This window comes from Muntiacus reevesi, chromosome 1, assembly GCF_963930625.1.
Source record: "Muntiacus reevesi chromosome 1, mMunRee1.1, whole genome shotgun sequence".
Classification (NCBI taxonomy): Eukaryota; Metazoa; Chordata; class Mammalia; order Artiodactyla; family Cervidae; genus Muntiacus; species Muntiacus reevesi.
The window spans coordinates 137506318-137520412 of NC_089249.1; the positions used below are offsets into that span (position 1 = coordinate 137506318).

Genomic DNA, 14095 nt, shown 5'->3' on the forward strand with positions numbered 1-14095 from the left:
CACACAAGACGCAGACAGATAGCCTCTTTACGATTACCCCTAATCTAAATCAGGATGCCATTCCTGTGCTCCGACGCCTAGTGAGAGTTCTAATTATTGTTATCTTAAGATGATGTACATGGGGAAAAATTTTCTTTGTGATGTCTCCTTCTTGGTTTAAGTATAAATGAAGCTTGGAGAAATAAAGGAGCATCGTTGACTGCAGCGATCCTCTCGACCCCATCTGTCCTGTGTCTTTATTTCTTAGCCTAAAGGAACGCGTCGTGTTGCTCGCTGAAATCTCCCGGCTGGTCCGGCAAGTGGCGCCCAAGCGTGTGGCTAGACGAAAGTTCCTCTCGGCCGCTACCCGTTGGAAATTGTGCAGTAAGTAAGTAAAAGAATATTTGCTTGAATATTGTGGGGTAGGAAGGTTTATTGTCGAGAGTATAAACTATGGGGCAAGATCATAGTCGTCAGTTGTTTGTGCATATGTTACAGATAATGTTGAAGCATCGGGGAATGCAGGTTACTAAAACAAAATTGCAGACTTTTCTTAGTTTTGTTGAAGAAGTATGTCCCTGGTTTCCACAGGAAGGGACTATGAGTTTAGAGATATGGAAAAAGATAGGGAAACAGATTCAAACATATTATACTCTCCATGGACCTAATAAGGTTCCTGTGGAGACATTTTCATTATGGTCTTTAATAAGAGACTGCCTTGATTTTGAACATGAGGAAGGGAGTAAATTAAAAAACATGCTCTCACCTGAAGATCCAATTTATGCTACTCCTAAAGTTTATGCTACTCCTGAAGGGAAAAGACCCACAACCTTTGAATTAGAATCTGCCAAACCTTTGAAGGAAAATGAGGGAACGTTGACTCCAGAGGATGAGGAAAGTTTAGAGGAACAGGCAGCTGCTTACCATAAGGATGATCACTGGGAATTACTTGTAACTGATGATTCAAATGTGCAGGCAGCAGCTGCCCCTCCGACAAAGAGTCTGGAGGCACTCGTGCAGCAATTATTAATAACAATAAAGGAAGACACTGGGCAAAAATTGTAAATCAAAGGTTAATGAAACTATGAAAGTCATGGGAGCATTACAACCTGGCTTACCTTCCCCCATGGCTATTCCAAGAAATGCTCATATAATAATCATAGACCTAAAGGATTGTTTTTATACTATTCCCTTAGCACCTCAAGACTGTCCTCGATTTGCCTTTAGCGTTCCATCTGTTAATTTCTCTCAACCAATGCGCCGCTATCAATGGAAAGTTTTGCCTCAAGGTATGGCTAATAGTCCGACTTTATGTCAAAAATTTGTTGCAGCAGCATTAGAAGAGACTCGAGTAAAATACTCTGATGTTTACATTTTGCATTACATGGATGATATACTGCTGGCACATTTTGATGAAAAACATCTGTTAGCAGCTTATGCCTTCATGGAACCAACTTTGAAGGCTGCAGGGCTTATAATAGCCAAAGAAAAGGTGCAAACCTTTCCTCCTTATTCCTATCTTGGCTTTCGTTTAGAAAGGGAGACATTTGGAGTTCAGCCCATTGCTTTGCGAAGAGATAATCTGAAAACACTTAATGATTTTCAAAAGTTGCTTGGGGACATTAATTGGATTAGGCCCTATTTACACCTTGCAACATATGAATTAAAGCCTCTTTTTGATGTCTTAAAGGGAGATAATAATCCTACCTCCCCACGCAGCCTTACAGAAGCTGGAGAGCGAGCTCTTCAGAAAGTGGAAACTGCCTTATCACAGCAGCATTCCAGTTACTGTGACTATGAAAGGCCTTGGGGACTTTATATCCTTGCCTCAGAACATTCACCTACAGGTGTCCTGTTTCAAGATAACCCTCTAAGGTGGATTTACTTGCCAGTTTCTCCTTTACGGGTGTTAAGTCCTTATCATGTTCTTGTAGCTAAAGTAATAGCCAAAGGCAGACAGGAATCCGTTAATTATTTAGGAAGGGATCCCCACTTTATTTGTATTCCTTTTTCAACTGAACAACAGTTATGGCTTTCTCAATTTTCTGATGATTGGGCAATTGCGCTTGCACAGTATGCAGGGGAGATTAAACAACATTATCCTGCTAATAAATTGTTACAATTTGCACAGTTGCATCAGTTTATTTTTCCAAAAGTCGTGCAGCAATGCCCTTTAGAAAAGGGGACAACTGTCTTTACTGATGGATCTTCCAATGGCATGGCCAGTTTGGTGATTGAAAATGAATCTTATTATTGTCAAACCTCATATTCATCAGCTCAAGAAGTAGAGCTTTTTGCAGTACTCCAAGCTCTGCAACGTGTTCCTCAAAGTTTTAATTTATACTCTGACAGTCATTATGTTGTCAGAGCTCTCTCAGTCATTGAAACAGTACCCCTCATTGGAGCTGCAAAGCCCTCTATTCAAACCTTGTTTTTGAAAATTCAGAATCTCATTCGAGCCCGAACTCATCCTTGCTTTTTTGGGCACATACGCGCTCACACTGCCCTTCCTGGGCCTTTAACGGCCGGGAATGCTCTGGCGGATAAAGTCACCCGTATGGTATGTTATTCTTCCTTAACCCCTATCTCTGCGGCACAGGCCTCTCATGCAATACACCATCAAAATAGCAATTCTTTATGGCTGCAATTTGGAATTTCTCGGGAAGCCGCTTGTCACATTGTAAAAACTTGTTCTACCTGCCCGCAGTTTTTTGTTCTTCCCACTTATGGAGTCAATCCTCGGGGTTTACTCCCCAACGATTTGTGGCAAATGGATGTTACACATATTTCTGATTTTGGAAAATTGAAATATGTGCATGTTACTGTTGATACCTTTTCTGGTTTCCTCATGGCCACACTTCAACCTGGAGAGGCTAATAAGCATTGTATTCAGCATTGCTTATGGAGCTTTTCTGCTATGGGCCTGCCTAAATGCATCAAAACAGACAATGGCCCTGGATATACTGGTCGCAATTTTCAAGCCTTCTGTGCCCAATTACAAATTGTGCATAAGACTGGTATTCCATATAATCCGCAGGGCCAAAAAATTGTTGAGCGAGCACATCAAACCCTTCAGCACCAATTGAAAAAATTAAAAAGGGGGAGTTTGTATACTATTACTCCTAACAATCTCCTCAGCCATGCCTTATTCATTTTGAATTTTCTAAGTCTTGACCAGGATGGCAAATCAGCAGCTCAACGTCTTTGGCACTATGACAATAAAAAGGTTCGGCCATTAGTCAGGTGGAAAGACCCGCTGGAAGGCAGATGGCATGGGCCGGATCCAGTTCTAACATGGGGGAGAGGTCATGTTTATGTTTTCCCGCAGAATGCCGAAGCGCCGCGCTGGCTCCCGGAAAGGCTGGTACGCACGGCGGAGGAGGTCACTGGTGGAGCGAATGAGACAGCTCACAATCCAGGAGACAGCCCCGCTGCCGACAGCTCAGCAGATACAGGCACTGTTACAGATGGCATGTGAGAATGCTCCAAATCCTTCCCCCACCTCTCCTACTAGTATATTAATTTCTTTATTACTCCTTTTAAACCAGATAAGTTCCATGAATGCTGATGTCTTCTGGGCATATGTTCCTGATCCCCCTCTTTTGCAGCCTGTTGGATGGGAAATGAGTTCTGTTCCTGTGTATGTGAATGACACAGTACTTTTGGGGGGGTTTTCTGATAAACATATTTTTCCGCAGAATGCCAACATTTCTTATACTGGATCCTCTTCACAATTACCAATGTGTTTTTTCCGAAATCATAATGTTTCAGGTTGTCTCACTGTTACAGATGTTGGATACTCTGATTACAGCACTGGCTGGAGTGTGGATATTCCTGGTGTGACCAAGCTCACAGGGCATGCACAGCGACGCAACGGAACGGGACCCCAGGATATCCCATTCTGTGGCCTGGGGCAAAAAGGGAAACATATAGCGGTGCCATGGAAACTCTGCCGGAATGAGACTGCTACGGTGTATTCTATTCCTAACAGCACGCACTCACTGTGGGACTGGTCGCCAGACTCAGAGAGAAACCCCGGAAAGGAAAGTAACAGACAGTTTGCAGCAAGAATTTGGAATCTTGGCAGCACCCTTGTTTATCAAACTGAGGTCTGGAAGTTGCTGGCCGCTTTTGAAACAAGCGGATCCTTCCTGCAGACTGGAGAAAAGGTTAAAGGTGGACCTTTTTTGGAATGCAACCTGGAGATATCCTCGGGCTTGTGTACCTTATCCATTTATGATTATTCCTGGTTCTGTAAATCTTACTAAGAAAAATAGTCAATATTATATTCATTGTTTTAATTGTACCCTAACCAATTGCATTCGGGGAATAAGAAATAATTCTGGAGTATTAATAGTTAAACAACCACCTTTTGTTATGTTGCCTGTAAATCTTACTGAGCCCTGGTATGAAGAGTCTGGGCTTAAACTATGGGAAAGAGTGCGTACAGCCCTTGCTAAGCCACGAAGGGGGATAGGATTAATAATTCTGGGAGTAGTAACTCTAATAACTTTGATTGCTTCTGCTGTTACTGCTTCTGTATCTTTAGCTCAATCTGTGCATACTGCTAATATTGTAGATGATTTGGCAAAGAACACTTCAAAAGCTTTAGGAGTTCAAAAAGATATAGATAGAAAATTAAAAGATAGGCTAAATGCGCTCTATGATGCAGTAAGATTTTTGGGAAAAGAAGTGCAAGGGTTAAAGCTGAGAACAAAAATTAGATGTCATGCTAATTATCGTTGGATCTGTGTAACTCCAAAAATTTATAATAATACTGAGACCCCTTGGAATAAGATAAAATTACATTTAGATGGTATTTGGTATAATGGAAACATTTTCTTGGATCTATTACAACTTCATCAGGAAATTCTTGATATAGAAAATGCTCCTCGGGCTAGTATGGATTTGGCAAAAAATGCTGAAGAGTTTGTTAACAGTTTGTTTTCCAATTTTCCCTCGATTACCTCACTTTGGCCTCTTTTTTCAGGGGTCATGGCTGTGCTCCTAGTGTTTGCGCTTTTTGTGTGCATTGCTCCTTGTATCATAAAGAAATTCATTACAAAGTTGTGGGACATCAAGGCTGTCCTACACAGTAATTACTTACGCCAAAAGAATCAGGCGTGCCCTTTTACTAAATAAAAGAGGGGGAGCTGCGGGGAGCGGCTTGAAAGAGCTGACTCTGGGAGCTGCCTTGATTATCAAGGGTTCCTTCAAGGACATAGCTCTCTGTCCCGCCACCCCTCTGAATTTACTATCCAAAGATAAACACAACACTAGTAAGCCTTGAATGCACACAAGACGCAGACAGATAGCCTCTTTACGATTACCCCTAATCTAAATCAGGATGCCATTCCTGTGCTCCGACGCCTAGTGAGAGTTCTAATTATTGTTATCTTAAGATGATGTACATGGGGAAAAATTTTCTTTGTGATGTCTCCTTCTTGGTTTAAGTATAAATGAAGCTTGGAGAAATAAAGGAGCATCGTTGACTGCAGCGATCCTCTCGACCCCATCTGTCCTGTGTCTTTATTTCTTAGCCTAAAGGAACGCGTCGTGTTGCTCGCTGAAATCTCCCGGCTGGTCCGGCATCAGGTTACACTTATACTGAAATATAGTTTGAAAATATTCTTCACTTGTTAACAGATGTCTTCATCAGATTGGTAAACATCAAAGATTCATCTTGGTCTTTGGTTATCTCTATCTCAAATACTACCTGCATCTTTGCTTCATTATATTCTTCCTTTAGGTAAGAATAAGGCAAAAGCACATGATCATTTACAAGTCAAGATATTTAATATTAGCACTTTGTTAGTGATTTAAAATATACAGCTTTCTGAATATATAAAATACAACAAATATATACATATTTTAGGATAAATAGAATAGAATTTCACAGTAGAAGATACTTTTTTTTTTTACACTAACAGTAATGTTCATTTTGGAGCACAATGGCTTTAGTAAGTGATATAAAGTAAAATAAAGAGGACTGTCCAAAAAAAAAAAAAAAAGCCAAAAAAACGAATTGTGATAAATTATATGTTGGACATTAGCAGTTTTCATAAATAGAATGACGAATGACCAAATGATTTATCATCCAAAGGGATGCTTCTGAGAAGGAAAGGGCACACTGGCCACAATTAACAAAAGTCAGGATAAACCAGGATATTTGGTCATCCTCCTCATGGGGACATCTAATGACAAAACTACTTTGGGTTTGTTTTTTTTTTCAAAAGCCAATACAAAACAAACTAGCTTGCTCAATATGCTGAACACTGGTCCTTTTTTGATTAACTGCTTTGGTACAGTAAAATTAAGGAGAAGGCAATAGTAACCCACTCCAGTACTCTTACCTGGAAATACTCATGGACGGAGGAGCCTCGAGGGCTACAGTCCATGGGGTCGCTAAGAGTCGGACACAACTGAGTGACTTCACTTTCACTTTTCACTTTCATGCATTGGAGAAGGAAATGGCAACCCATTCCAGTGTTCTTGCCTGGAGAATCCCAGGGACGGGAGAGCCTGGTGGACTGCCATCTATGGGGTCACAAGGGTCGGACACAACTGAAGCGACTTAGCAGCAGTGGCACAGTAGAATTAAACTATTTAATCTGAATATAAATTATCATTGACAACTGTTAGAAGAGGAAGAGAAGTTCAATCGGTAATCTGCTCAATTTTCAAATGGCTCTGATCATTAGAAAAAATTTCCCCTTGATGTAAAAATTAACCATAATAGAAAAGTCTGCTGGGTACCATTTCTCAGCTTAAAAATATGCATTTTGTGTTTTTACAATTACCCACTTCCAGTGTTGACCTGGTTGGCAGAAAGCTCACTGCCAGCCCCAGCCCTTATTGGCTGCGTTCATCAGGAGTCCTGTGTTGAGAGGATTCTGAGGTCACCTTAGGGCCAGCAGCAAGGCATGTGGTGATGTCTTAATGCTGTTCATAGGAGACATGGACTATGGAGCAGTTACAGGTGTGGCAAGTATTGCCATCCCAGATTTGGAAACACACCTATTTTTACAATAATTTTCTGGCAGACATCCAATACAAAAGAAATAATCACACCTTGTTGATCCTGCTTCTTCTATCTGAATAAGTCTATTACAGTGTAATTAGCACATCAGCTACACCACAGAAGAATGTCGTCACTCTTAACTAGAACGAAGACAACCACCTCATGATTTCCACACATCACTGTTTACAACTCTCTCACTTCAAAATCAAAACAAGGAAGATCACATTCTTAATACCTGAATAGAAAGTAGTAGGGAAAAAAAACGACAACACAGTAAACATGTAATTAATTGTTCCTCTGTTTCCATCCCTTACTTGTTTTGTTGTTTGTGGGCTATATTTTTATCTACTAAGTAATAAAATGAAAGTTAAATGTGTTTTTCCTCTTGTAAGCAAGTACTAATAGTTCAATTTTTAAAAACTATTTTCAGCATTTATTTCATTACCATGTATTTTGCATTATTTATCCTTCATACAGAGAGATCTGTTTAGTGCCTTGCAATAAGGAAAATTTTTAAAAGATATAGTTGAAACATTTTTTAAAATATAGAAGTCTTCTCTAATATTTCTGCTGCTTTTGTGGCCATGAAATATGTTTCATCTTTGAATCTTGATTCTCTAATAAGAAAAAATTGGGCAGAATTAAATCTGTGTTGAGAGAGAGAGCCCTCTTCAGATTGCAAGGCAGCTTTTGACTACACAAATCTACTTTTCTAAGAATGAAATCCTATTGAAGTGGCTTTCCAAAATATTTTGTGGAAAGTAAGAATCAATAGATGGCAACTCTTTGTTTATGCTCCCCAAACAGGAGACAAATTCATCAGGCAGCAGGGTTTGTTCTGGAATAGTTTCATTCAGTGATGCATCTTCCAGAAGAATGGCAGTTTCCCCCTCTATTGAGTTTTGCATGTCCGGAGGACTGCATTCTCCTTGATTTAAAATGAGGCTTAATCCTTCAAGAAATAGTGTGTTACTTAGTGAATTTGTACTTGAGACAGAAAAAGCAAAATCAGGATATTTTTTAAACCTGGCATTGTTTCCCATGTTTAAGGAGTCAGCTGGTAGTTCCAGAGTTGAGGAAGCTGTTTCATCATCATTGCTGAGATGGTTTCCCTCAGGGAGAAAACTTGAAATCTGGGGTTTATACCCAGTGTTGAGATCAGGAATATATACAACTGTAGTGTTGGTGAGTAGTGACTTCTCCAGGCTCTCTTTTCTCTCCAGGCATCCTGTATTGTTTTCTTTCTTGTAGCCCATGGGTTTTTCTTCTGGGAGAATGATTTCTATCTCTGTAATCACCGGATCAACATATAGGACCTGTTCACTGGAATTGTTATTCATAAATTCATTTTTTTCCTAGGAAGGAAAGACATTTTTAGTTTACAAAAGACATTTAAAGGAGCAAACTGGATAAATAAGGACTAGAATTTTGCCCTCCCTCAACTTTCCTTTCCCCCTCGCTTTTCTTCATAATGTTTCTCTTCCCATATGAATTTCTACTTTTGTCTTGTTATTCTGCTCCATTCCAGAGGTTCATTAAATTATCCCAAGAAGGAATTGAAGGAAAGAAGTAATAAAAATAATCCATGCTGTAAGCACGTCTTTATTTATGAATTTTAAAGAGAAAGAAACCTTTTGCTTGTTAACTTGCATATTATCTCAGTGCCTTTTAAAATTTTGGAATATTTTGTAATATTATAGAGCTTTACTAGAAGAAAATACTTTGTTGCTTAAATAAAAGCCGCCTGATGTGAAGAACTGACTCATTTGAAAAGACCCTGATGCTGGGAAAGATTGAAGGCAGGAGGAGAAGGAGACAACAGAAGATGAGATGGTTGGATGGCATCACTGACTCAATGGACATGAGTTTGAGTAAGCTCCGGGAGTTGGCAATGGACAGGGAGGCCTGGAGTGCTGCAGTCCATGGGGTCACAAAGTTTTAGACATGACTGAGTGACTGAACTGAACTGAAAAGGGCACAGAGAATCCTGTTTTGCTTCCATTTGAGAATAAAGTTGTGGTAAATGCTTTGGATTGTGGCTCCAAAGGTGGGCAGCTGCTCACAATTCAGACATGTCTGTGGTGATCAGTCAGGAGGGTGAGTGAAGAAAGGTTTTATTTGTATAAAAGCCTGATGACTTTTCTGGTAAGAGAAGGGCTCATGGCCTTTCACCTGTTGTCTGTCTTCCCAGGACAAGTAACTCCCACCCAACACAGTTATAAAATTACAGATGCCCACTATGATGGAATGTTTGAGTCCTTCCAAAAGTCATATGTTGAAGCCCTGTGATCATATTAGGAGATGGGACCTTTTGGAGGTAATTAGGTCATGAGAGTAGAGCCCTCATAAATAGGATTAGTGTTCTCATAAGAAGAGACACAAGAAAGCTGATCTCTCAGACTGCCATCTGAGGATATAGCAAGAAGACAGCCATCTGTAAGAGAGCTCTCACTAGGAACCACATCTGCTTGATCTTGGACTTCCCACTTAAGCTGCCCAGTCTGTGGTATTCTATTGAGCAGCCTGAACTGACTAGACTACCACCTCTTAGCCTTTTGGCAGAAAGCAAAACCTCATCTGAAGAAAACCCTAAGGTTTATTTCTAATTTATTTCTAATTCCAAGAGCTCAGGATGGGAAGGAAGTTTGGCAAAAGGAAGACCTTGAATAAAGCAGGGTGAAATATCATTCAGTTTTTTTCAACTCAGCCTCCCCCAGGCCTTTGCTAGGTTTGTGTTGGGAAGGGCAGACATATAGTCATGGATCAGATGTCAAAGGAACCAAGAGGAAGGGGGTGTTTTCCCCTCTTCAGGTTGGCAGCTGAATGGAGAAGTACATAGGGGACAGACCACAGTGAAGGACACAAAGGAAGAGGAGAATCTGATCACAGTGAGGTCAGGGACAATTGTCTGAGTTACAGAATGTTCACAGTTCCCCAGGATAACTTGTGGGGGGACAAGACAGAGTGACTAAGTGGAATGAATATCAAGACCACAGTTTTTATCAGCTATTGTTTCCTGACTGTGTACTTGCCCTTCAGCCAGTTGTTAACTACTTTATTCTATGTATGGGTTCAGTTATTCCAGACCACCCCTCCACTATGTACAACATTACCTCCTTTAGAGTCAACCATGTCCACACTCTTTCCTTTAAGTATCCAGTGACAAGGATCCCTCCTCCTGCTCATGGTAGGCCTTTCCTCCTCAACCCTTCATAGTCTTACTTGATCAATCCTCACCCTCCTCTGCCACCCCATACTAGTCCTCTCAAGCCCACCCAATTTAGTACAAATACAATTCTGAGCCCATACTGCTCTGAAGCTATTGTTATACATAGGTTGCATCAGTACCATCAGTACTGACAGCATTTGACCATGTGTCAGCATAGCCCTTTTCTTACTTCTCTTCCAGTCTACACTCATCAAAAGATGTCTCCATGCCCATTCCCACTTCCTTATCTTCTATTCACTTCTAACTGAACCTCTGGACAGACCACCGGTGACCTGCTCCTTGTCATGTTCCATAGGCACATTACACTCCTTATAAGCCCTCTACAAAGTCAGCACCGAGGACCCTTGCTTAATGACACTTTGCCCACCCCTCACAATGCTAATTTCTCATAGTAGTTTTCAAACCCTTAACAGTGTTCTAAACACTGGCTGTGTAGTGGATTCACATGGGAAACTTTGAAGATGCTGACACCTGGGCCTCCCCATGTCAGCCCTCCCCCCAAAGATCCTGGATTGTGGCCTGGGAATCAGGATTCTAAAATGCAATCAAGGCTGAGAACTGTTGTCTTAAGGACTTATCTGGGGCTCTGAAAGGAGTTGATTAGTGGGCTCACTAGATCTCCAGATAGCACCACTTCTATTTGTTTTGCAAATACTTGTCTACTTCAACATCATTTGAACAAAGGGTCCCTAGGCTAAAAATAAATTTAAGCTTGAAAACTGTTGGTTGGCAGAATGAAGTCTGAGTTCCATAACAAGGCCTCCTGTTCCCTGATCCCACTCTATGTGCGGTGCTTAGTCACTTTAGTCATGTCTGACTCTGTGCGACCACTCTGCATTCCCCCATTATTCCAGCCACTCCTCACATCAGATGTTTCCACAAAGCCACACCCAGCAGGCTCTTCTCACCTCTGTACCTTTGCTCATGTAGCCTCTCTATTTTGAATGTTCTCTGTCTCTCCTGAGCAATTCCTTCCCATCTCTTAAAATATTTCCTCTACACACTCATCAGGCTTGGTCTCATTTCTTTCACTATACTACGTTGCTGCATTTCAATGCTTAGATGATGTGTCTGTCCAACCAACTGAGTTTTGAGCCCCTTGACAGCCAGGCCAGAGAGCCAGAAAGTGTAAGAGGACAACATAGCAGATTCTTCCCCCTCCTCCATAACCAGCAGCTGCTCCTTCAAAACCTGCAAGATCCCCTATTGCCTCAGGGAACTGGAGACCCAGCCTACCCCTGGTGACACTATCTGCCACGGTCTCCTCACATTCATCTTCTCAAATTCCACTGGGTCTCAGGGGCAAAGTAGTGTCTTCCTTGGGCTCCACCTGCCTCTCCAAGTCATGTAAAACAGAAGCCCCTTTGTGTCTCTGAGGCTCCTTCTATTGAGATTTTCTTCCTTGTTTCTTCAGTCTCTGGGGACACCTACCAATTATTTGGCCACCAAGTGGCTCTGGCACCTGGCTTACAATCTTATTCTTCTCTTTTGAATGGCATTGCTTCTCTCTTCCATCTCTTTTTTCTTCCCCTAATCCATTCTCTCATCTCTCTTAAGTATGATCTGAAATATGTAAAATTTTATTTCTGCATATGTTTATACAGTTGTGCAAATAGGCACACACATTTATTTATTTGAATGGAAATTCTACTTTAACTATTGGACTGCACTGTTGGTCTCAGCTGCCATTTAGTTTGCACTTAATGGTGTTTGGTTACCTGAAGTAGTTTCACAGCTTTACTGTTTTCCATGTTTGGAATATCTTCATAGAGCCACTTTGGTATTAGCAATAAGATTCTTCTTTTAATTCTAAAAAAACAAAAAATGACACATTATAATAAGTATCTTACTTGAGGACTGGTGCAGACAATCATCTTAGAGATTAGGAAATAAACTAGAATAAAATGTGTAATAAAAATTAAAATTTCCAATGCAGAAACTAAGATTTCCATCTCCTTAAAAGTTATGTGGGAAGTTGATTCAGTATCTTTTCAGATTTTCCTCTTCTCCATGTTGCTCTGCCTCTAAGGAGTCGGAACATTCCAAAACACTCACACTAGATTCAAGATAAGCGGGAGAGCCATCCGGGAAGTGAAACTAGACACGCGTTAAATATGGCAAACCATTATAAGTGGAGACGTTAGTGTGGAAACGTTTGTAAAACTTAAGGGATAAATGTAAACTTTCCAAGGGGAGCATAACTATAAAGAAATGTTAAAGAGGAGAATGTCGTATAAGAAAACATTATGTGTGAGCTCCTCTAATTGTAATGATTCTAAATAAGGTTGAGAGAGTGGTAGCCACAAACTTTCCTTATGAGGTCGGAGTAGGAGCCTGGAGAAGTTGTCTCGCAGTTGTATGGCATGTAGATAACACCGGTTTTTACTTCAGTTGTGTACTTATTAAGTATCCCTGGGGTTGTGTGACAGACAGAAAGAAGAGGGAGAAGCCATGAACACCCCACTTTTCCTCCGAAGCTATCCCTTGGCACTGCCACTGTGTTGAAAGCACTTTCTACATTTGTGTAAACATTGATTTGAGCAAAGAGGTTGTCTCGAGAGCTTAGCTTGGGAGCTTAGAAGAGACTACAGTCAGCTCTGGCACATTATTACATGTTAACAATGCACCACACAGATCAGGCTTGCTTATCTGCTTGTGCAGCTTCTGTAAGAACTTCAACTAATTAACAATCAAAATGGCTGCACAGACTTTGCTAGCTCAACTTGACCTCGAACTGTAGCGTAAAAGTTGTTTCTTTACATATATTGATACAACGTTTTATGGTACAGTTTCTTTTACTATTTCATATTCCTTTAGCATACCTAAAATAAGACCAAATTGGTAAATTCATGATACTGTAGAAAAGTTTTTTAACAGCATGCTGGTACAGTGAGGAAAAAAGTATTCATTCAATATCATAGTAATCCAAGTCTATGCCCCAACCAGTAATGCTGGAGAAGCTGAAGTTGAATGGTTCTATGAAGACCTACAAGACCGTTTAGAACTAACACCCCAAAAAGATGTCCTTCTCATTATAGGGGACTGGAATGCAAATGTAAGAAGTCAAGAAACACCTGGAGTAACAGGCAAATTCGGCCTTGGAGTACAGAATGAAGCAGGGCAAAGGCTAATAGAGTTCTGCCAAGAGAATGCACTGGTCATAGCAAACACCCTCTTCCAACAACACAAGAGAAGACTCTACACATGGACATCACCAGATGGTCAACACCAAAATCAGACTGATTATATTCTTTGCAGCCAAAGATGGAGAAACTCTATACAGTCAGCAAAAACAAGACCAGGAGCTGGCTGTGGCTCAGATTATGAGCTCCTTATTACCAAATTCAGACTGAAATTGAAGAAAGTGGGGAAAACCACTAGACCATTCAGGTATGACCTAAATCAAATCCCTTATGACTATACAGTGAAAATGAGAAATAGATTTAGGGGACTACATCTGATAGAGTGCCTGATGAACTATGGATGGAGGTATGTGACATTGTACAGGAGACAGGAATCAAGACCATCCCCATGGAAAAGAAATGCAAAAAAGCAAAATGACTGTCTGAGGAGGCCTTACAAATAGCTGTGAAAAGAAGAGAAGGCAAAAGCAAAGGAGAAAAGGAAAGATATTCACATTTGAATGCAGAGTCCCAAAGAATAGCAAGGAGAGATAAGAAAGCCTTCCTCAGCGATCAATGCAAAGAAATAGAGGAAAACAATAGAACAGGAAAGACTAGAGACCTCTTCAAGCAAATTAGAGATACCAAGGGAACATTTCATGCAAAGATGGGTTCAGTAAAGGACAGAAATTGTATGGACCTAACAGAAGCAGAAGATATTAAGAAGAGGTGGCAAGAACACAC

General features: G+C 40.7%; 1 protein-coding gene across 1 annotated transcript in view; it reads right to left on the reverse strand.

The window, feature by feature from the left end:
* Positions 1-7704: 7704 nt before the first annotated feature.
* Positions 7705-14095, reverse strand: part of IL23R (interleukin 23 receptor) — a 64410-nt gene continuing 58019 nt past the window's right edge. The window contains exons 9-10 of the mRNA XM_065928516.1: positions 11948-12038; positions 7705-8355 (exon numbers count right to left, since the gene is read on the reverse strand). Coding sequence (XP_065784588.1) covers positions 7705-8355; positions 11948-12038 — 742 coding nt within the window. The remainder of the gene's footprint in view (positions 8356-11947; positions 12039-14095) is intronic.